We start from the raw sequence: 20,831 nt of genomic DNA, 5'->3' as shown, positions 1-20,831 counted from the left end.
AACGTTGGCACCAACATCTGCTACTAATGTCCAGTCCTATAGATAGTAGTACTGAAAAAACTTCTTCAGATAGAATGATTTCTAACACTTGGTTTGTTTAACTGTTTAAGTTTCCAATGTCTCCTAGTAAGGCAGAACAAAAAATAAAATCCCAGTTCAGTTAGTGTCGGTGTCTAATCTTTGAGAAGATACATGGTAAATATTGGAAAAAGCAGCGACCTGATAAAAACATTCCACCGAAGTCACACTTGCTTAAAGTGTCAAAGACTCAGACAGGCAGATGCAAGCATGTGTGTCGACCCTGCGTTACCTTTAGCTCGTTCTGCAGCACGATTTCAGAAAGATTTCCATCCCTTTCGTCACTCAAGGATGGACTGGGATTACGTTGCTGTCAATCAAGAGAGTAAAGAAATGATCAGTCAACATACTGTGCAAAAGGAAAATGTCACACAGACATTACAATGCAATTCAGTCCTGCCCACCTAAGGGGATTAGAAATGTCACCAAGATATAAAACACTGTATTAAGGATTTGGTAGAAAAATGTGTAATGTGAGAATCTCTTTTATACAAAGCCTTACAGTACTAAGAAGGATTTTTTTTTTAAGGGAGTGAACGCAGCCAAGTGTCTCCCTGGGAGAGTTAGAGACACGCTCTAGCGATAAAAGGTCACCATACCATTTCAAAGCTGAGCAGCATGCTCTTCAGCCTGTCAATCTCCTCTCTCAGTTCCCTGATCAGCCGAACATTCGCATCCTGCACAGAAATCAAAGTGCACGTTAACCTAATCCAAACAATTAGATCAAACATTAAACCTTGGCATCTGACTCCAAACAGCCGCTAACCTCATTAACCCGAGGCTTGTTGACAATATTTCTGGCATGGGCAGCATAGCGCAGGGTGCTCAGGGTCTCGTTATAACTGCTGGCAGAGGGTGAGACCGCTGCAAGAGAAAATACACGCGAAACGCACACAAGCCAGCAGCAGTTAACGCTCACATTACGTGGCATAAGGTGGTCAGTTTTCTTAAATACAGTTTTAGAATATATATGAAAATAAAAATTTATTGTGGAATCACTCAGTTTGAACTCACTTGCAATCATAATGGTTTTGGAGTTTCCACCCAGACTGTCTTTCAAAAGCCATGTCAGGACTGAGTCTCTGTAGGGAATGAAGCAGTGCCTCCTCCCACCTCCACCTCCAGACAGCGAGCTGCTGTGGCTACCCACTGTGCTACCATCGCCCTCAGAGGCCACGCTGTTGATACTCTGGCAGCTGCTTGACATCTGTGAGTTCTGAGCTGCGGAGGTGGTGGCAAAAAGATTGAAGGATGTGCCAAAAAGCAAGCACAGGAGAGAACACAAGAGAATAGATGTGAATTTTGTGGAAGTTTATTCAAGTGAAATAAAAATACTAAAACATTTTATTTACCAAGAGCTGAAATGACAATGCCTAGAGTAACCAGAGACTTGTTGATGTTGGAGCCCTCTGTCAGTCTATCCCTGCAGTAGTGGGGATCTGCTCTCTCACTGGTAGACACAACAAAAACAAAGTATAACATCATATCAATAAAAAATGACTAAAAAATGTGTGAAATAGGGAGTTCAGCAAAGTGAGGGCAAGAGTCAGTATCCACTAGGGGGCACTTTTGTCAACGATTTGGGCTTAAACAATGCTGAAGGAGAAAAAATAGGGCACACGACAGCAGGAAATAACATTTTCACCTCCCAGCCAGGTCGACCAGGTTAATCTTGCTGACAGTTTCAGAAGGAAGGTTGTTTTCTAGGATAGCCTAAAGAGAAAAGACAAAAGTAAATAACCCAAAGTCTGCATATTGATCAGTGGTCAGTTATACAGTCGTCATACAAATTCAATACTCTGGAGTATTATGAGAATATCTGGAAAAAAGTAACAGCACAACATGCAGAGTCTGAGTGAGATGACCTGTGTGTACTGAATCGTAAAGATTGCATGGGATCTGCTGCTGGCATCATGGTTGTGGGTTGCTGCGGTGATGCGGTTGGCGATGCCTTCCTCCAGAAGGTCTATGGCCTGTTTGCAGTCTGAGACCACATGTGATGAAAGGTCTGATGGGAGGGACGCAAAGAGAATGATAATTTGTATTGGTCAACCCCGAGCAAGACTGAACACAGTCCGATTTTTATTCTACATCATACAAAACTTCTAAAAACATGAAACTGAATGGAGATGAGACAAAAAAGCTGCTTTGATTATTTGCAGGGATTAAAATGTTAAGAGGAAAGAAGTATAAAAAAGAGACACAAACAGGAAATGCATCAATCCTTGCTCCCACCATGTGCTTTTTAATATTTCCCACAGCATCTAGAAACAACAGTTTCTAACAATGCTCTACTTCCAGGCATGAATCACCAACTTAAAAAGCTGTTAAACATGTGCACACAGATCATCATGGAGCCTCTTGGCTCATCATTTAGCCTCTTCCTCTTTGTTAACTCTAAGCTGGTCAATACAAAGAGTTAAATTGTTTAAGGAAAACAGGAGTGGCAGCAAAACAGTGTTTGGATGGAAAAGCACTGAGGGATTAGAAGTAGAATTTGGAAAACCTAAATGGGATATGATGTGTGTGGAACTGCTTGGAACCACAAGGAAATGACTTCACTTCCTCTGGCCAAGTGGGATTTCTCCTGATACAGACAATGAGTGGATGTGGGGCTCTGAATACGGAGAGTCCGGCGGATGACAAGGAGAGAAAGAAATGGAGGGAACGAGAGGGAAAAGATGAAGAGATGAAGGGGAAAAGAGAAAAGGTGAAATAAAAGAAGCAACAGGAATCTAACAACTAAAAATAGATGTGACTAAAACTAAATCAAAAACAGAAGAAGACTTGTAACTTGTAAACAACACAAACAAGACATCTTAGAGAATTTTTTCTGACTTCTACTTGAGTGTGCATTCATGCAAGATACTTTTGGCTGCTCCCCTACTCACAAGGGGTCACTGTCTGTTTAATTTGGGAGATTTTTTGCACCGGATGCCCTTCCTGATGCAATCCCAAAGGGATTTGTGTCTCCTTGAAGCTGGTCCGTTAGATCAACATTTAGTGCATCATCACCTGGAACTGCTACGTCATGTTTTAAACATTGTAATGCAATTTGTTCATCTTGATTTTAGGGGTTTTTAATGTAGATTTATCATTCTTCTGTCTAGCAGTGGAAAGGAATGAAAACTCACCTTGTACATAGGGTCCTTTCTCAGGATGTTCTCTAACTCTCAGTGTGGCTTTCTTCTTCTGCTCTCCTCCCTTCAGCAGATCTCTTACACGCTCGTTATAGATCTCCAAGAAGCTGCAAGGACAGAGAAATAAGGAGGCAGAAGTTTAAAAAAAATCAGCTTCAATATAAGTTCAGCTTAAAGTCTTTTATATCCCTAACGTCACTTAGATGCACACCACAAGTCTGGCTAAATCTACTCCATTCATTATCTGTATGTCTATGTCTTAAATTTTACTCTTCTGAGGTTTTTATTTCTGCTCTATTTTTTGAGAGCTTAGAAAACACAATAAAAGCTGGCTGTAGTTCAGCCAGGTAGTAATCATGGCTACCCAGGCAGTGTTTTAAACTGCTTAGCAAATCAAATAACTGGGAAACAGTGTGTATGCTAGAGAGATTGTAATCTTCAAATTGTAAAAAAACCCTGTATTTTTCCTTGTAATAACCATACTGCAGCTTTGGCTCAAGTGGCGTGTACTCAGGTGTCCACTAATGGCAGGGTTAGTACTTTGATCCTTGGCCCCTCCGCAAACCAAAGTGTCCTTGGAGAAGACACTGAACCCAAAGTCTTTCCAGCCTGGCGCTCCGTCTCCACTGACGTGCAAGTCCATTTAACATTTATGAGTGAAGGGCAGGAAGAGCTTAAAATGAACAAATTTTCCCAGAGAAATTAAAACAGAAATGAATCCTGTTTTAATTTTGCTGGCTACAGTTTTTCAGCATAACTGCACCATAAACTCTTGTCTAATTTGAATTAAACTTCAACAAAAGGCCCAATTAAATTGATTAGAATCAGAAGACACAGATCTCTGCAATAAAGAAGTACCTGATCTCCACTCTGCTTGAGTTCTGCCCATCTGAAAAAGTGTCTTCAGACTGAAAGAGACCCTGGGAGGAAAGAAGATCAGCAGGTTACTTCAACCTACAATACTAGATACTCAGGAAGATGAATGTTCAGCATGTTCACTTCATTCGTGTCGCCACCTGAGTTGAGTATTAATCAACCACCTTACCTGACAAATGCGAGGAGTCAAGCCCATGGAGTCCTAAAGAAAATTGAAAAAAAAAGAGTGACCAACATTAACGTGTGGGCCACAACCGAAAGATTTATAAAACAAAGCATTTTCTGCCTGCGTAGCATGAGCTGGACCCTTCAATGTCCTTTATAATATTAACTAAGGCATGAAAAAAGTGCATCTAATATTGTGCAGTGATTCCAGGACTCTCCTCACCGGCGTCCCCATCATGGTGTAAGTCTTTCCAGATCCTGTTTGACCATAAGCAAACAGGCACACATTGTAGCCCTCAGAAGCTCCGGACAGTACCGACACACCCAGGTCCTGGAACACCTGAAGAAATTAACACATACACACACTCCCTTAACCAGAAATGCACAAAGAGTATGCAGAGTTAAAAAGCACACCTGGATTCCTCCCTTCCATCCCTTCGAAGATTATTTTAATAAAACAAGTAGGGGCTGCTGGGTTGTTTACAATGTAACTGAAAGCCCTTGATCTGCACTGCAGTTGTGTTTTACACGAGTATAGATTTACACTAAGGTTTCTTGATCACAATGCTGTGGCATGAGGCCAGTGGTGGGGAGGTAATGTTCCTTCCTGCTGATGTATTTGTGCAGGGAGCATGGAGGTCAGCTAATACTCAAGGTAAACAATTTTGCAGAGTGCAGATGTAAGAGAAACAAATGTGAGGGCAAAAAGACTGAAAAATGGCTGGGTCAGGAAAATAAACTTTGACTAACAGCAAAGTCCTCGGACAGGGGATCCCGGAAAGCCCCGCTAAAACAATCAACTGAGGCCTCTTGTTTTCCTTCTTACTGTGTCTGCATCTGAGCTCCAGAGCATGCAGATGACCAGCACAAGGCCAAATCTCAACTACTTATTTTTATAGGAGAACAAAGACTTTTCCTGAAACCTATACTGGCAAATGAAATGCAGTCATATCATTTTGTGTTTGCAGCAGAGATATAGTAGTGTAGGAGAATTTGCTATCAATCCAAACTTGCATTTTTACAAATTAGCTTTTTATTACTTGCATTTATGTCAAAACAGATGAAAATCTAAACAGATATATTATATAACAGTAATCCAGGATGTTGAGCCTCTGTCTTAAAATCATGGAGTAATAGGCAGTAAATACCAAATAAGGGTTGAATAACAAAGTCTTATAAACTGAGGTGAAGTCATTTCTATTTATATAGAATCATAAATCATGATTAGGCCTCAAAGAGCTTTACGATCAGCACAGCAAACAATCAGGATTTTAATCTTGACAACTTTCAACAGTTATTAAGATACTAATCTTACACAGTCATAATTTATGGACAAGAAATCTGTTTTCCAATGAGCATATGGCTATTGTGCAAAAACAATTAAGACATTATCTCAGCAGCTGGGCTCTTCTCAGTTGTTGTTTAAACTCAATAAACATATACAAAGTGAAAAATCCTGTTGCAGTACACCAATTCAACTGCTCCTGAACACAAGCTCTCTAAGCAGCCAATCACAGTGCAGAAAACCAATGCATTTAGGCATGTAGACATGGTCAAGAGGACCCGCTCCAGTTCAAACTATCTCTAGGCTTTACAGATAATGTAAAAAAAAAAAAAAAAAAAAAAAGAGACAGACATCCAGTGAGCAGAAGTTCTCTGGGAAAGCAAAAACAACGAGTATTTGAGGCCAGAGGTCACAGGAGAATGACCAGACGTCTTCAAGCTAGGAAGGCGACACTAACTCAAATGCTGTAACCACTCTTTACAGTCAAGATATGTGTAAGACCATCTCTGAATGCACAACATGTGGAGCCTTCAAGTAGATGGGCTACAGCAGCAGAAGACCACAGCAGGTGACACTCCTGTTAGCTAGGAAGACGATACTGAGGCTACAGTTCACACAGATTCACCAAACATGGACAAGAGAAGACTGGAAAAACACTCCCTTTTCTGGCAAATCTCATTTTCTCCTGTAACATGTGAATGGTGGGGTCAGAATCCTGAATTTGGGGGATATTTTATTGGAATGCGTTCGACCCTTTAGTACCAATTAAGCTCAAAAGCTTCGCCTGGCATCACAGAGGTGTAGAATCAGCAAATATTTATTATGATTCTTAGCGAAGCCAAACATCTTCTATTATGGGAACAGGCTCTATGAAGCAAAGTGGTTGTTTATCACTTATAAAATGTACTATACAGACAACTATGTGCATGCAGGTTAGATGAACAACGACTGGGCAAATTATAAATCACTTGATTGTTGTCCATTGTATACAACCGATCAATAAACCCGTTTCTGAGGACATGTGGCCTCAGCTGCAACCCAAAAGCTATGTCCAAAAGCAACACATACCTTTGGGGGCATTGGGAACCTGAGCTAGACCAGACCTGAGATGCACATTCTCCCCCAAAAACCATAACACACCCTGGGATCAGAGAGGGGTTTTCTTTCCCAGGCCCCCAGGCTCAAGTTTGGACCATGGAGACTGGTGGTGGGTACACAGAGAAGAGAGGAGGATTCCTCTCAAAGCTACCACAACCTCCAAAGATCAAGGAATACTTTTAACATGCCTCCTGTGTGTGTGCACACATGTGTATCACACTACCAACTGCTTTGACGATATGCGAGAACCTGGAGTTAAGCCTGTATATACTCTATTCCCACAATTTTGCAAGGCCAGATTTAAGTTGGATGTGGCTGAAAACTCTTGTGAAAGACTCAAGCCTTGTGAAAGTACTCTGAATGTATTCAGTGGTCATCTAGTTCTTCTTAGGACTGTGTGAGGTTGTGTGGTAATATTCAACAGCCTTGGGTTTTCTCAGACAAGTAAAATATTTAGCACTGACATGATGGAGCGAAGCTCACGCAGAGACCAACAGCATATCGTGTTATTGTAGCAAAAAAACAGCAAGAAAGCAAACTGTCAAACTTTTATATAAATAGTAAACACCTGCTTCAAATATTAACTAGCACCACATGCCACTTCTGAAATAAAAACCATGAAAATGTATGCAGCTTAAAGAAATGTACAGAAAGAGCCACATCCAGCTTGTAAAAGTGTTGCCATGACGGCTGGTTTTTCTGAATGGCCTCATAAATCACTCTACAGACACACAGGTAGAAATACCTAAATCATAATTTTCCCTCCAAATTAGGAATTGATTTTAACCATCTTTAGTGCAGAAGATCTTTAAGCTAACTTCTGTTCTTAAAACCTTTTGGGGTCTTGATAGTAAGAATATAATTTGTAACTGACTTTTAATATACAGTATGATATACTGTATACAGAGAAAGATCAAAATAATAGAATAAAGCCAAAGTAAAGTGTAATATTTGATACAAAGAGATCATTTGAAAGTAAAAGCACCTTAACTGTGCAACTGTAGCTCAATAACGGTTCTCATTCCTACAAATGCCAAAGTGTGCAGCCCACTTGGGTGCAGACCACCAAGTGTTACCCCCTGCCTCTTAGCTGAATGAAGGCTTAAACATGAAGACAAAAAGCACTGCCGCCTCTGTCTTGTCCTCATGGTGCTATTGAAAAACAGACACAGACAACGTCTCCCCTCTCAAACACAGAGAATCAATACAGTCCTTGTTAAAGTTGACCCTGTTAAATTCACTCTATGGGGGCTACAACAAGGCCTCTACAACAAGGCCTAGTGTCCCTCCAGGCTTAGCACAAAGAGCAGGAACTTTCCTTTAACTTTTCGCTCCTTTGAACCTGACTGTCTCTGTACTGTCTAGTAAACCATTACTATTGTTTTCTGTTTCTACCAAGAAATTTGTACTGTTTTTATTCAAAGTTGACTATATATTGTAAAAACCACAAGAAGAAGCTCGACTTTAATTCAGCTTCTTGACACAATAACATTGTGTGTGAGTTTTGTCTCAACAGCCAGTGTCAGGAAATATTAAAGTGACCCCGTTGTTTGTCGCCATTGTCACACCAAATTAAAATCAGTAAACTGTAATTTGTGTCACTGTACTCAACCTGCTTCAGTGAACACAATGGCTTTCTGTCACAACCTACTTTCCCAGTTTGCAACACCCTGCAGCATTAGGATGCATTTCTGGCTTAACAAAGCAGGTGAGATATGAGGCAGATGGCATTTCTGGAATAAAGAAATAGCCTGGAGACTGACATTTCCAGGCCAAGGCGACAGCAAATGTGCAGGCTTGATCAACTCCTCAAAACAGACAGAAACTAAACACCACAATGAACAGGAAGGTCGCTGCATGTGCACGCGCCCATGTCTGCATCTGACCAGTTAAGTGGCTGCCGAAACAGCAACCAAAACAAGGACAAAAGCGTTGCCCTCTGAGGAAAAACAATCTAACAATGAAAAAGCAAAATATAGATTTCATTCTAAATGAAGGAAACACCGGTCAGAGTCACTGTCAAAACACAGTAAGCAGGAAAGAGGCTCCAGATCTAGCAGAAGCTAAATCCCTCTCTTCAGTGTGGAAAAAAAAAACATTATCAAGAAGAATATGGAGAAAAACTGCCTTCAGAGCCTCCAGAGGAAAGATTACTTAAAATGCAGATCACATAATATTATTTTTATCATCCAGCTACGCAGGGATGCACTAAGTGAAACACTTGGTTGTGCAAGAATAGACTGTGCACACCGTTATCTCTTAATAAAATGCATTTGCGGCCTCAAATTATGATGAAACTTAAGCAAAGAAATGTTACATTAAAATGGTGCCACGTGATATTTACTACAGCTTTTTTTAAACAAGTGGTGAGTCCTGTCTAGTATCTATCTACTAAAAGTTTATATAAGCAACAGACCTAAAATCCTGAGTTACCTCATGCGCATCAAAGTAAGCTGGAGCAGATCTGTAAAACAAGAATCTGGCTGTTTTTTATGCCAGAGATCTGGCAAATACTGTGTTCAAGTTTGTTTTAAAACACGGAGCAAAACTAATTTTTCCCAAACACAGAGCCTAGTTTGTGGCTTGGTAACAAACTAGAAGGGAAAAGTGGTGGAAGGAAATGAAGTGCGTGAGAAAGGTTGACGAAAAAGCGATTCCTGCACAGAAATACAGCAATACGGTGGGAAAAAAAAGTCATGGAATAATGCCTCTGTAATGAGTTAAGTCCTGTAATCGCTCACTGTGGAAGTGCCAACTGCTGGTCTGGTTTTATGTGGCCTGCTTTGCGCTAAACCCCAGAGAAGTATTTATGTGTAGCGTGTCTGTGTGTAAATACGTGTAAATGTCGTCAAGGGTGATGGCAAACGGCCAGCAGAGCGAAGCATTTAACCACATTCAAAACTTTGGCTTCTCGTTGCTTTAGCCGAGTGTGACGCAACCAAAAGGATCGGGCAAGAGGGGCGTCACCAACAGCAATGCATAGCTGAGAGTCTGCATGTGAAAATGGTTTTACTCCCAGTTTTCTGTCCAGAGGTGGACAGCTGCAGCAAAGATAAGGGTCACTCAGTTCCCGTCCTACACTTTCCAAGTGGGTTACACAAACACAACAGCTGGGCCCTGAGCAAAACTAAATGCCTCTGTTTAGACATGGGACAACAACAAAAAAAAAAGATGTCACAGGAGATCTTTGTCCTTCCTGCAAGGAATCTGGGTTTATAGAGTTAGATTAGAAAGAGAGAGAAAAGGGAAAGGGAACATCACAGAGAGGAAAAAGGGAGCGCGAGGACACGGGCAGCAGAGGCTGAATCACAAGCAGCAAGAAGAGACACAGAGGAAGCTGTTTGGCCAGAGTTCAACAACGCTCTCGTTTGTCACACTTGGACAGAATTTGTAGGTCAAATTAGCATGGAAGAGCAGAGAGGTTGTATGAGAGGGAGGGGGAAAGACAGAGATGTGCAGGCCAAACAGATAGGCTGCTCTTCATTACTCAGGCATCACTACACATGATGAAGGGCACCAGGGAAAGAAAAGCAGAGCAGAGGAGGGGAAGTGAAGAAAAATGAAGGCAGGGGGCACTCCAACAGTGTATTTCACTTCATTTTGCCTTGACTTCTGATGCAACTACTGTGGCAAAGGCAAGGCTTAACACAAATAAATAAAACCATATCTGGAAAGAGTTTGGGGACTTGCTGCTCCTCCCCCTCATATCGCTGTTAAATAGGCCAAAGCAGAACACTGTACAGTGGACCTGCATATTACAATCTTTATGGGAAGCTGGGAATTATTTCTGCAGGCTTCAGACTGGTGGGAGCCTTGTGTGATATCCCCCATGGGTAGGTTAGAGTGGCTCAGTATATAGTCGCATTTACTAGGGACCAGACTTATGCAGTATCATTACAGATAGGCTTGAAATACACCAATATTGTTAGCTCCCCATTAGCTTTTATAGAGTAGCAGCTGCTCTTCCAGAGGTCCACACGTTCACACCACACTTCATAATACACTAACATATCAATGTTGTATGTCTACTATAAATAAAACAGTAACAAGTGTCCCATTTTAAATAACACACACACACACACACACAAGGTTCTTTCTACAGCAACTAAAGTGTGCACAGTGAACATGTTACAGAGAGGCTCCATTTGAAGTTTACAGTTGTCTTCAAATGACTTCACCGCATCCTTTGTGGTACGCTTCTATGTACACACTTTAACTCGTTGTCGTAAATGATTCCTTTCATCTGCTTCCCTCGCTGATAGAAAAAGTGAGGGCAGAGTATCCATAAAACACAGGTGCTCACACTGCACCCATATGGCATAGATCTCAGATTTCTATGCTGACATCATGTGGTCTATTTGGTGCCATGTTTGTAGATAATTCAAACCAGCCTGAAGAGGGCTGTTGGCTGTTGCTTCGGCCGACTGCTCACATGCGTGTGAAGGATTATTCCAATGCACAGAGAAGCCATTCTTCCCCTCGCTCTGCAGCACCACTGACACACAGACCTAGAAACACTGCTGCCATATTTAAATCGCACAGCACACTGACAAAAGTCAGAGATACAGATGACAGGGAGGGGAAAGCCCCTGCAATCTGAGTCCATTAGGCAATCAACAGAAAACCTTGTGCTCCGAGCTGAATCCTCAGCAGTGACGTTGTCACACTGAAATTTGACTGTGAAAAATTGCTTAGTGAGGCAGCTGTGAGTTTGGCAGGGGAGAGCTGGGGGGCTGCAGAGGCACAGCGGACCCCCGGCCCATATCCCCTCCTCCTCAGCAGCATTCCCTCTTTGTCTCTAATCACTTTCTCTTGCCATTTGTCTCTATCCAAACTCAAATCCGCTGCGTCTCTTTAATTTTTCCCTTCCATGTTTCTTACAGACCGAAGCAATAAACAAGCTGAGGGGTTTGTGGTAATAAATAAGGGGGAAATAATATTTGTTTGCCTAATATCTAAGCCAAAAACAAAGGCACCATTTAGACAAATAGTCCCACTTGTTTTGCTACATTAGCCAAACAGCTGGCTTTCATTATGCATTATAAATCTCTTCCAAAATCTTACCCTTCATCACCGGGCAAAGCCATTCTCATTCCTCCCTACTCAGCCTTCTCCTATAAACATAAATATTAAACACCAAACCTCCCGACCTAAAAGGTCAACTTTTTGTGAACAGTCCTCATTGAAAAGAATCAGATATAATCAGATATAAGACACTACATTTCTGTCTTCACTCTTCACTATAACCGTGTATGAAGCTGGAAGACACTACAAGCATCTAGTGTAAACTATCAGTGATGCATGGACATGTACAGTGGACAGCACAGAGCAGCAGGCATGTATCCATGGGGAGAGGAGAGGGGAGGTGGGAGTGGTGAGATAGTCCTGCTGGACTGGAAAAGCAGGAGTTAAGATCCAGTTTCTCCATGTCTCATTCCCCCACTGTTTCAGATTGTCTCAGTCTCCTGGGAACTACACTGCATGCAAGGCAAAGTCTGTTTTCCTGCTATGAAAAAAAAGTAAAGTATGCAAAAATATAATTTGCTTGAGTAGAAACTATGAGAAATCCAGCACTGGCAAAAAATAGCATCACCTCATTAAGCTAGGAAACAAAAACAACAAAATCCATAGGGGTGACGTTGGAGCAATGACCAAAATGTAATGGCAGTTAAATGAGGTAGCACAACAGGGCATTGTTGCAAAGTTCGGTTGCCAGTTTGTTTGGTAACATAGTTACGACTGGTTTCTGAACATGTAAGTCTACCTGGCAATGCGCCATTAATCATGGTTCTTGCCCTGCAGCATGCAATCAGTCTTTTCTCCTTTTTACATCAGGCCTTGTGTCATCAAATCCATCAGAGAAACCCTCAGTTTAAACATTTTCAACTATAATGTCTGATCAGTAAGCAGCTGACATGACGATATACATAATCTATTGAGGAGACAATGCTTTGGACTCTAGTTCTGGAAAGGAGGTCAGATTTAAATCCAGCAGCTCAGTCCATCACTGGTGCCCTTTCTCCCACACCAGGCCATCAGAGGAATGTCTTCAGGCCACTGTGACTGGACACGATTCCGCTGAGGACACAAGCGGATAAAGCCAGAAGCAGAGACAGGAAGAAGTGTTGTGTTGTCTATAGTTCTGTGCAGTGTGTGGGCCATTGGCACAGCCCAGTCTTTCTCAAACACATACAAAAGCAGTACTGACAAGAGTGGAGTGCAGCACAGAGGGCGTGGCAGAGAAGGAAACCCCATTAACAAAGGACAGAATAAGTGGACTGGCTCTAAAACCAAAGGTTTTTTTGTTAAGCTTTTGCGCTAAGTAAAACGTGACGGAAAAAGAAATTCATAATGAGACAAACCTATGTGTAATAAGAAAAATCCATATGAGGAAATTTCCTTGAAAAATGGGCACTACCTCGTCTTAATCTCAAGCCCATCTCAGGTTCCAGTAACACTCTCCAATCAAAGCAGTGCGAAGATATCTAATCACCCAGTCACAGTCAGGACATGAAAAGCAAGCCGACTCTAGCCATGCCATTTCTGAGGCAAAGAGACTGCAGGGTAACAGATGGAGCTGATATCACGTCCCCAGAGTGGCCGTCTGTGTAAAAACATAGAAAACAACACACACCCTTCTTGTTGTGGTTTGTCTACAAGGACCGTGCTTCCTCTGGGTTCTTCTTTTGGAGATTCGGTTTGCCCAGAGTCAACTTGTGGCCAAAACTTGGATCAGCGCACACACAGTGTCCACCCACAATAGTGCATGTAATATGGCACGAAAACAAGAAACAGCTTTGGGCAATGCTGCAGTGCAAACAACTACACATCAAACCAGATCCTGTTCACCAAAAATACATGGATATTTTTATCTATTAGACTGCATTCAAAAGTAATACAGTGGGGCAAAAAAGTATTTAGTCAGCCACCGATTGTGCAAGTTCCCCCACTTAAAATGATGACAGAGGTCAGTAATTTGCACCAGAGGTACACTTCAACTGTGAGAGACAGAATGTGAAAAAAAAATCCATGAATCCACATGGTAGGATTTGTAAAGAATTTATTCGTAAATCAGGGTGGAAAATAAGTATTTGGTCACCTCAAACAAGGAAAATCTCTGGCTCTCACAGACCTGTAACGTCTTCTGTAAGAAGCTTTTCTGTCCCCCACTCGTTACCTGTATGAATGGCACCTGTTTGAACTCATCATCTGTATAAAAGACACCTGTCCACAGTCTCAAACAGTCAGACTCCAAACTCCGCCATGGCCAAGACCAAAGAGCTTTCGAAGGACACCAGGAAAAGTATTGTAGACCTGCACCAGACTGGGAAGAGTGAATCTACAATAGGCAAGCAGCTTGGTGTGAAAAAATCAACTGTGGGAGCAATCATCAGAAAATGGAAGACATACAAGACCACTGATAATCTCCCTCGATCTGGGGCTCCACACAAGATCTCATCCCGTGGGGTCAAAATGATCATGAGAACGGTGAGCAAAGATCCCAGAACCACACGGGGGGACCTGGTGAATGACCTTCAGAGAGCTGGGACCAAAGTAACAAAGGTCACCATCAGTAACACACTACAACGGCAGGGAATCAAATCCCGCAGTGCCAGACGTGTTCCGCTGCTGAAGCCAGTGCATGTCCAGGCCCGTCTGAAGTTTGCCAGAGAGCACATGGATGATACAGCAGAGGATTGGGAGAATGTCATGTGGTCAGATGAAACCAAAGTAGAACTTTTTGGTATAAACTCAACTCGTCGTGTTTGGAGGAAGAAGAATACTGAGTTGCATCCCAAGAACACCATACCTACTGTGAAGCATGGGGGTGGAAACATCATGCTATGGGGCTGTTTTTCTGCCAAGGGGACAGGACGACTGATCCGTGTTAAGGACAGAATGAATGGGGCCATGTATCGTGAGATTTTGAGCCAAAACCTCCTTCCATCAGTGAGAACTTTGAAGATGAAACGAGGCTGGGTCTTCCAACATGACAATGATCCAAAACACACCGCCCGGGCAACAAAGGAGTGGCTCCGTAAGAAGCATTTGAAAGTCCTGGAGTGGCCTAGCCAGTCTCCAGACCTCAACCCCATAGAAAATCTGTGGCGGGAGTTGAAAGTCCGTGTTGCTCGGCGACAGCCCCAAAACATCACTGCTCTCGAGAAGATCTGCATGGAGGAATGGGCCAAAATACCAGCTACTGTGTGTGCAAACCTGGTAAAGACCTATAGTAAACGTTTGACCTCTGTTATTGCCAACAAAGGTTATGTTACAAAGTATTGAGTTGTATTTTTGTTATTGACCAAATACTTATTTTCCACCCTGATTTACGAATAAATTCTTTACAAATCCTACCATGTGGATTCATGGATTTTTTTTTCACATTCTGTCTCTCACAGTTGAAGTGTACCTCTGGTGCAAATTACTGACCTCTGTCATCATTTTAAGTGGGGGAACTTGCACAATCGGTGGCTGACTAAATACTATTTTGCCCCACTGTATATTCAAGAATTTTAGAGCATTCTGTTTGGTTAAATTTTGATTGTGGATTTAAAGGTCTGAACTGCAGGCTTAACATTACAGAAAGGTTATGTTTGAGGCTAAATGATAGACATAGACTCTGGTGTTTTAATATACTGTGTAGATGCTTACAACATAAATAACTACCACCAATAAGTCAGTGAGCAACCACCTTTGTAAAAATAATGACTTAGGATACCATGTTATTTGCGGTGAGTAACATAATCACAGTGAGTTAGGTCATTACCTCCTCCTGCGATGCATAGTGAGGGTCTGCGCGATCCACCGACCAGTAGCAGTAGTCAAAACAAAATTCCAGAAGCTTCTCCCTGGAATCTACAGCTCCTTCTGTCCGTCCATCCAACTTTAGGAAGGAGATAAAAGTGTAAGACATAATTAGTCTACATTTAAGATACATAAGTAACAATGCTTACCACAGTAAAGCAGCACGGCCAGTAAGTACTAAATTCTACCTTATACAAATAAGCATAGTGACAGACTTTACAGCGTGCATGCTTTTAATAACATGAAAAAACAAGAAAATGAAACCAAACATCCCAGTCATGAAGTGAGTACTATGGACATTGTTTATGAGGCTCTAAACAACAGTGTGGAATTGCAAGCAAGCTTTTTCCATTCATTAGCAACAAGCTTACTCCTACTCCAGTTCTTTCTTTGCCACAGTGCATTAACACTGCACAACTTTCTGCTTACTGCAAGTGAATCCTGAACTGAGGAAAGACAGCACAGCAGCATTTGCATTCACTCGTGCGTAACAACTGCACTGGAAAAGTCCAGCACCTGAACAATGCTTCTAAGTCACTGCCTGCAATGTAAAATAAAAAAATCATTACAATTTACTGGGGATCCAATGAGTCTCTGCTACATCTGCTCATGATAACATTTGTGTTTTATTATTGTTCTTGCACTTAATTTCCCAATCTAATATTTTGCCTGTGGTTGAAAAGGTAATAATTATATTTATGTCATTATATCATTTAACTTAAAGTAGACCTACTAAGCTCATTATATTTTCTTATACTGGGCCTTGGTACAGCCAGCTATCTGAAGGGCTCAATCATTTTCACTCCAGTACATAAGTCCGACCATTTTCTAACCAGTGCTTTAAATGTCACAAAGACTACTTAAAAGTAATGACAAGAAAGCTTTCCCGAGAGTGTTCTGGGTTTGTTGATGAATAAACGTGATCAGTCTAAATATTGACTTCGTTAGTTCGTTAGAATTGCACAAACCCTGTTTCTGCTTTATATACTGTATCTTCATTTACATGAGTACATGTTTTAATAAAACACTGCATCTATTTAATGTTTTTTTCCTAGCAAAATATGAATCAGGGGTTGTCAGGATTTTTGCACAGTACTGTATATGAGATAGCATGTTACTATTATTATAAAAGATTATATCTGAACACAGTGGCTTTGAGGAAGGTTATTTTTTCTTTCTGCTGTTCTAGGTGAAAGTAGTCCTTGTTGGGGTGAACTGATAAATAGATTGAGAAAGTTGCTGACATTACATGTTGTGTTTACATTTGTTCAGATCAGATTCCATTGTAATACAGCACAACTACAGCTGGTTAAAAAAAAAAAGCACCAAGAAGGGGGCTGGAAAAAGAGTCTTGTAGGTGTAGCCCACTCTATCATCTGTGTAAGTAATCGTTTACTGACTGCAGCATTAGGCAGCACTAAGCCCTGGGATTCAATTTTGTTCACAGCAATTGGGTTGCCTGAAAGCATGACTACTTAACCCCTGTGCACTGTGAGGAAACGGACAATGAACTTGTAGTGTGAGGGATGAACTAAGAGCAACACCAGCCCCTGGCAAATCTCCTGAACGACAAAGCTCCAACAACTTATATTAAAGAAACCTGACAACTTGTAAAACATTATCCTTTACTTCTTTCTTGTTTTACACAGGCTAATTTCAGTAGGTCTTTATAGGTTGTTTCACTTGCTGTTTACTGCGACTGAAATCCAGTCTTTATTATTTCTGTCTCAAACGCTCCAAAACTGTCCCAGTTTCCATAAATAATTATTCCCATGAGATCTGCAAGAGCCGTGGGTTCACGATCCCTTTCCAAGGCAGAGGGAGGCCATATGTGGTTTGTCTCCTGTCACATCATGTGCAACAGATTCTCTAGTCCACCACCCAAACCTTCTTCCTGAAAGCATGCATTTAAAACAAAATGCAAATAAAGAGAAGCATTTCTTTAAGATTAAATGTGAGTTTCAAAAATGGTTTCAAGCTGAAAGTCCTTTATCATTTTGAATCATAATAATAGCTGTTGTTTCCACAGGCTAGACCCTTTAAATAGAGCTTTCTCACTTCTATATTAGCTCATACAGATATTCCAAATCAGAAATAAAGTGTAACATTTTCCATACTGAAGCTGTAGAGACAGCATTAGACTGTCTGCAGGCAATGCAGCTCAACCAATCAGACATGCCTACTCAGCTATATGACACAGCAGGTTGGTAATGTGGTGAAAGTATCAGCTTACAGGACTGTAAGCTCACAAAATAATTAGTTCCAAATGTCAAGAACTTCAATGAAACCTCGAATAATAACTCCAGCCACATGCCAGATTCACATAAACCCCCCTAATTTAACAGTAAAGCTACTGCATGGTGTTTTTATCTTTCACAGTTTCTTCTTGGAGATGTTTGGGAGGTATCTGAAGTATGACGTAGTTGCGCTGTTGTTTATATTTGTGCACCGAGGGCTCAGACTGCATGTGTTCGACAGGAAGGGTCGCTATGCTGTGTGTGTGTGTGTGTGTGTGTGTGTGTGTGTGTGTGTGTGTGTGTGTGTGTGTGTGTGTGTGTGTGTGTGTGTGTGAGCTCAACACATACTGTACAACAAACAGAAGCAGCTTAAAGGAGGGGGGGAAAGTTGAACTAAGCCTGTAAACATCCTGTTGTTGCTATGTGCAACTCCCATTCTGTCACACTTGTATACAGGACTACTCACCTTCACGTTTCGGATCTTCACAAACTTATCCTCCACCCGAACAGCTAGCCTTCCTCCATCTGCGCTCTCCCTGTGAGTAAGAAAAGAAAAAAAAAGTGTATGCTTATTATTATTATTATTATTAGGTGTGGGTAACAACTGAGAAGGTTGATGCTTCCACTAGAGAGAAATGGCCCTACGGGATGCTATCAGTACTGACCAGGATCTCACACCTCAAATGCAAACCAGACAGAGCTTTAAGAACATTTTCACTCTAAATTCAGAAGCTGTATAATCATCCTATACACTGTTTCAAATCGGTTTTAAAAATCCTCTTTTGCTGCAGCTGATATAATTCAGAGAGTGTCGAGATAAATTTACGCTGGCTCCACTCGCCTTGAGGCCATCACATGACAATTAACACAATGAATTGTGTGTGTGTGCGCATGTGATCCATGAAATTGCAACACAAGTGCACCACTGACCAGTCCCAGATTCAAATGAAAACAGACCCCGACATGCTCTGCAAAAACTTTGTCTGAGATGCAGCTGGAGCCGTTTCCACAAAGTCCAGAGAGCACACAAGGGTTCTGTGAGCGTAATCAAGACCACTGTGTCATCCGTTGTGTGCGCTGTATGTGTATGTGTGTGCTTCAGCAGCTGGACCAAGCAAATCTGATGCAACACAAGCAAAACTGAAGGCAATCACAATACGAAGCTGAGAGGATTTCGATCTCCAGGAGTGATAATGATAGCAAATGCTGCCTGCAGTGGCATCTAGCTCCATCTCTGTGGTGGGCTAGGGACACACGAGGCGGCTGTTGTAAATCATCCCCCTGTGCTTCACCACGTGGGACTCATTTTGCCAACCCCAGCAGCGGCCCAACCCAAAACCACCAACCTTCAATCTTAGGCTCTAAACAGCGTGTACATGAGGTGGTTGGGGACTGGAAAACAGTAAACCTTGCACAAAAACGTGTTTTAATACAAACTTAAGATGAGCTCAGGCTGACATGTTTTGTTTTGTTTGTTTTTTTGCATATGTGAGATGTTGCCCACATTGTCAGGGGCACCTACTGAATCCTGCCAGTCAACTAAAACAGAAGAGCAACACGCTCAAATGCAAGGTCGAATGAAGAATGCAGACCTGGCTGGTGTAAATGTTATCTCTGTTACACAGCAGGTCCTTATTCAAATATATAGAGGAAGGAAATACATCCTTCAAAGCGATGAGCAAAATGAGGGTGTCAGAATCCCAAATCAGGAAGGACAGATTTGCATGACAGTGAACATTTAATATAAGAAATTCTTTTGTTATGTAAAACACCAGGAAGACCAGCTGAAAGAATCATTGTCCAGCCTTTCATAGCCTGAATAATGCTTTGTTACGGTACTGTAGTGGCCTCTGAGGTTAAGCAACCCAGCCAGAGTTCAAAATAATTAAATACACCACCATGGAACTTGTCTGAAGTGTTTCTCCAGACCCCCTCAAAATAACAAACTGCATTTAACATACTGTAGCAATTTCCTGTTGATGTAAATGGCAGCTTTTAAAACCTCCTGGCGTGTTTTTGGTAGTTCCAGCAGATTTCATAGCGCTATAAAATGTAACAAAATCTTCCCACCTAAACATAAAGCGGAAAATTAAATCAAACCAACGTGTTCATTCCAACTTTCCTGCCTTGTTTAAGGTAACAAATGCCTTAAAAAAATATGCATCACATTTCCATGTGATCAAAGTGAAAAAGGTTTTTGTATGGAATATGCATAACACTGTCAGACATAATGGAATATAATGACTTATATGATTGTAGCTAAAAGCCACGAAACGAGGCTTTAAGCAGGGGTCAGTCAGAAATGTAATTCATTCACTTCCTGCCTGAATTTAGACATATTTCCTGCATTTTTCTACTACTACTCAGCTCTACACAGGCTGATTTAGTAGGCAGCACCCCTGACAGCCACAGTTGTCATCATTCAACATGTGCACCACTCATCGTTTAAACCACGGCGTTGTACTGAGCTAGCTAACGAGCTAGTTTAACGCTCGATTTCGATTTAAAGCAGCAAAACGGACAAAATAGAAGCAAAAGAGGGCAACATACGAAGTATAACGCCTTGTTGAACACACCAAGAAGCAGGCAACATTGCATGGTTTTAAATACTGGTAGCAGCACTCCAGACACAAAGAAGCAATAACACAACAATAATAAACTATTAAATTATGTTGTATTAGCTGGATAAGCTAACTCGGGAACTTACCTCGCGTTGAGAGGTCGGACTCGAATCGCAACTTTTACGTTTGCCATGATGTGTGTTGTTGTTTTGAGGGGTTTTACACGCAACTCAGCAGCTGTCCAAGTCGGACTTAGTGTAAAATAACGGTTTTAATGTGAGCATGGTGAACATCGCTTCATATTTCTCCAATACAGTGGGGCAAAGTTGTCCGGTAAGCCCCCCCGCTCTTGTTCAAGCCATCTCCCGACTTCTGATCGAGAATCCGAACGTCTCCAAAAGTCTCAGCAGAGAAGTGAAACTTCCTGCAGGGCAGACATGGAAGGAGAGGGAGGGGATGCTGCTGGATACTCCTCCCTTTTAGCCACATTCAAATCCTTTTTTTTTTTTTTTTGCATGTCTGTTATTATTTAAATTTCTCTACATTTCAAAAGGTCTTTAAATTGAGTTTCACATTGATTAAA

General features: G+C 41.6%; 1 protein-coding gene across 1 annotated transcript in view; it reads right to left on the bottom strand.

Annotated features, from left to right (window-relative positions):
• Positions 1–20,714, bottom strand: part of stard9 (StAR-related lipid transfer (START) domain containing 9) — a 40,235-nt gene extending 19,521 nt beyond the window's left edge. The window contains exons 1-14 of the mRNA XM_082515875.1: positions 20,395–20,714; positions 18,154–18,223; positions 15,413–15,529; positions 4,483–4,599; positions 4,264–4,296; positions 4,077–4,138; positions 3,213–3,325; positions 1,944–2,086; positions 1,724–1,791; positions 1,431–1,528; positions 1,093–1,299; positions 845–942; positions 678–755; positions 311–388 (exon numbers count right to left, since the gene is read on the bottom strand). Of these exons, the coding sequence (XP_082372001.1) occupies positions 311–388; positions 678–755; positions 845–942; positions 1,093–1,299; positions 1,431–1,528; positions 1,724–1,791; positions 1,944–2,086; positions 3,213–3,325; positions 4,077–4,138; positions 4,264–4,296; positions 4,483–4,599; positions 15,413–15,529; positions 18,154–18,223; positions 20,395–20,441 (1,329 nt within the window). The 5' untranslated portion in view covers positions 20,442–20,714. The remainder of the gene's footprint in view (positions 1–310; positions 389–677; positions 756–844; positions 943–1,092; positions 1,300–1,430; positions 1,529–1,723; positions 1,792–1,943; positions 2,087–3,212; positions 3,326–4,076; positions 4,139–4,263; positions 4,297–4,482; positions 4,600–15,412; positions 15,530–18,153; positions 18,224–20,394) is intronic.
• Between the last annotated feature and the right edge of the window lie 117 nt (positions 20,715–20,831).

Source organism: Aulonocara stuartgranti (genome assembly GCF_965226115.1).
Source record: "Aulonocara stuartgranti genome assembly, chromosome: 19".
Classification (NCBI taxonomy): domain Eukaryota; kingdom Metazoa; phylum Chordata; class Actinopteri; order Cichliformes; family Cichlidae; genus Aulonocara; species Aulonocara stuartgranti.
This window is presented reverse-complemented; position numbering and strand designations above follow the sequence as displayed.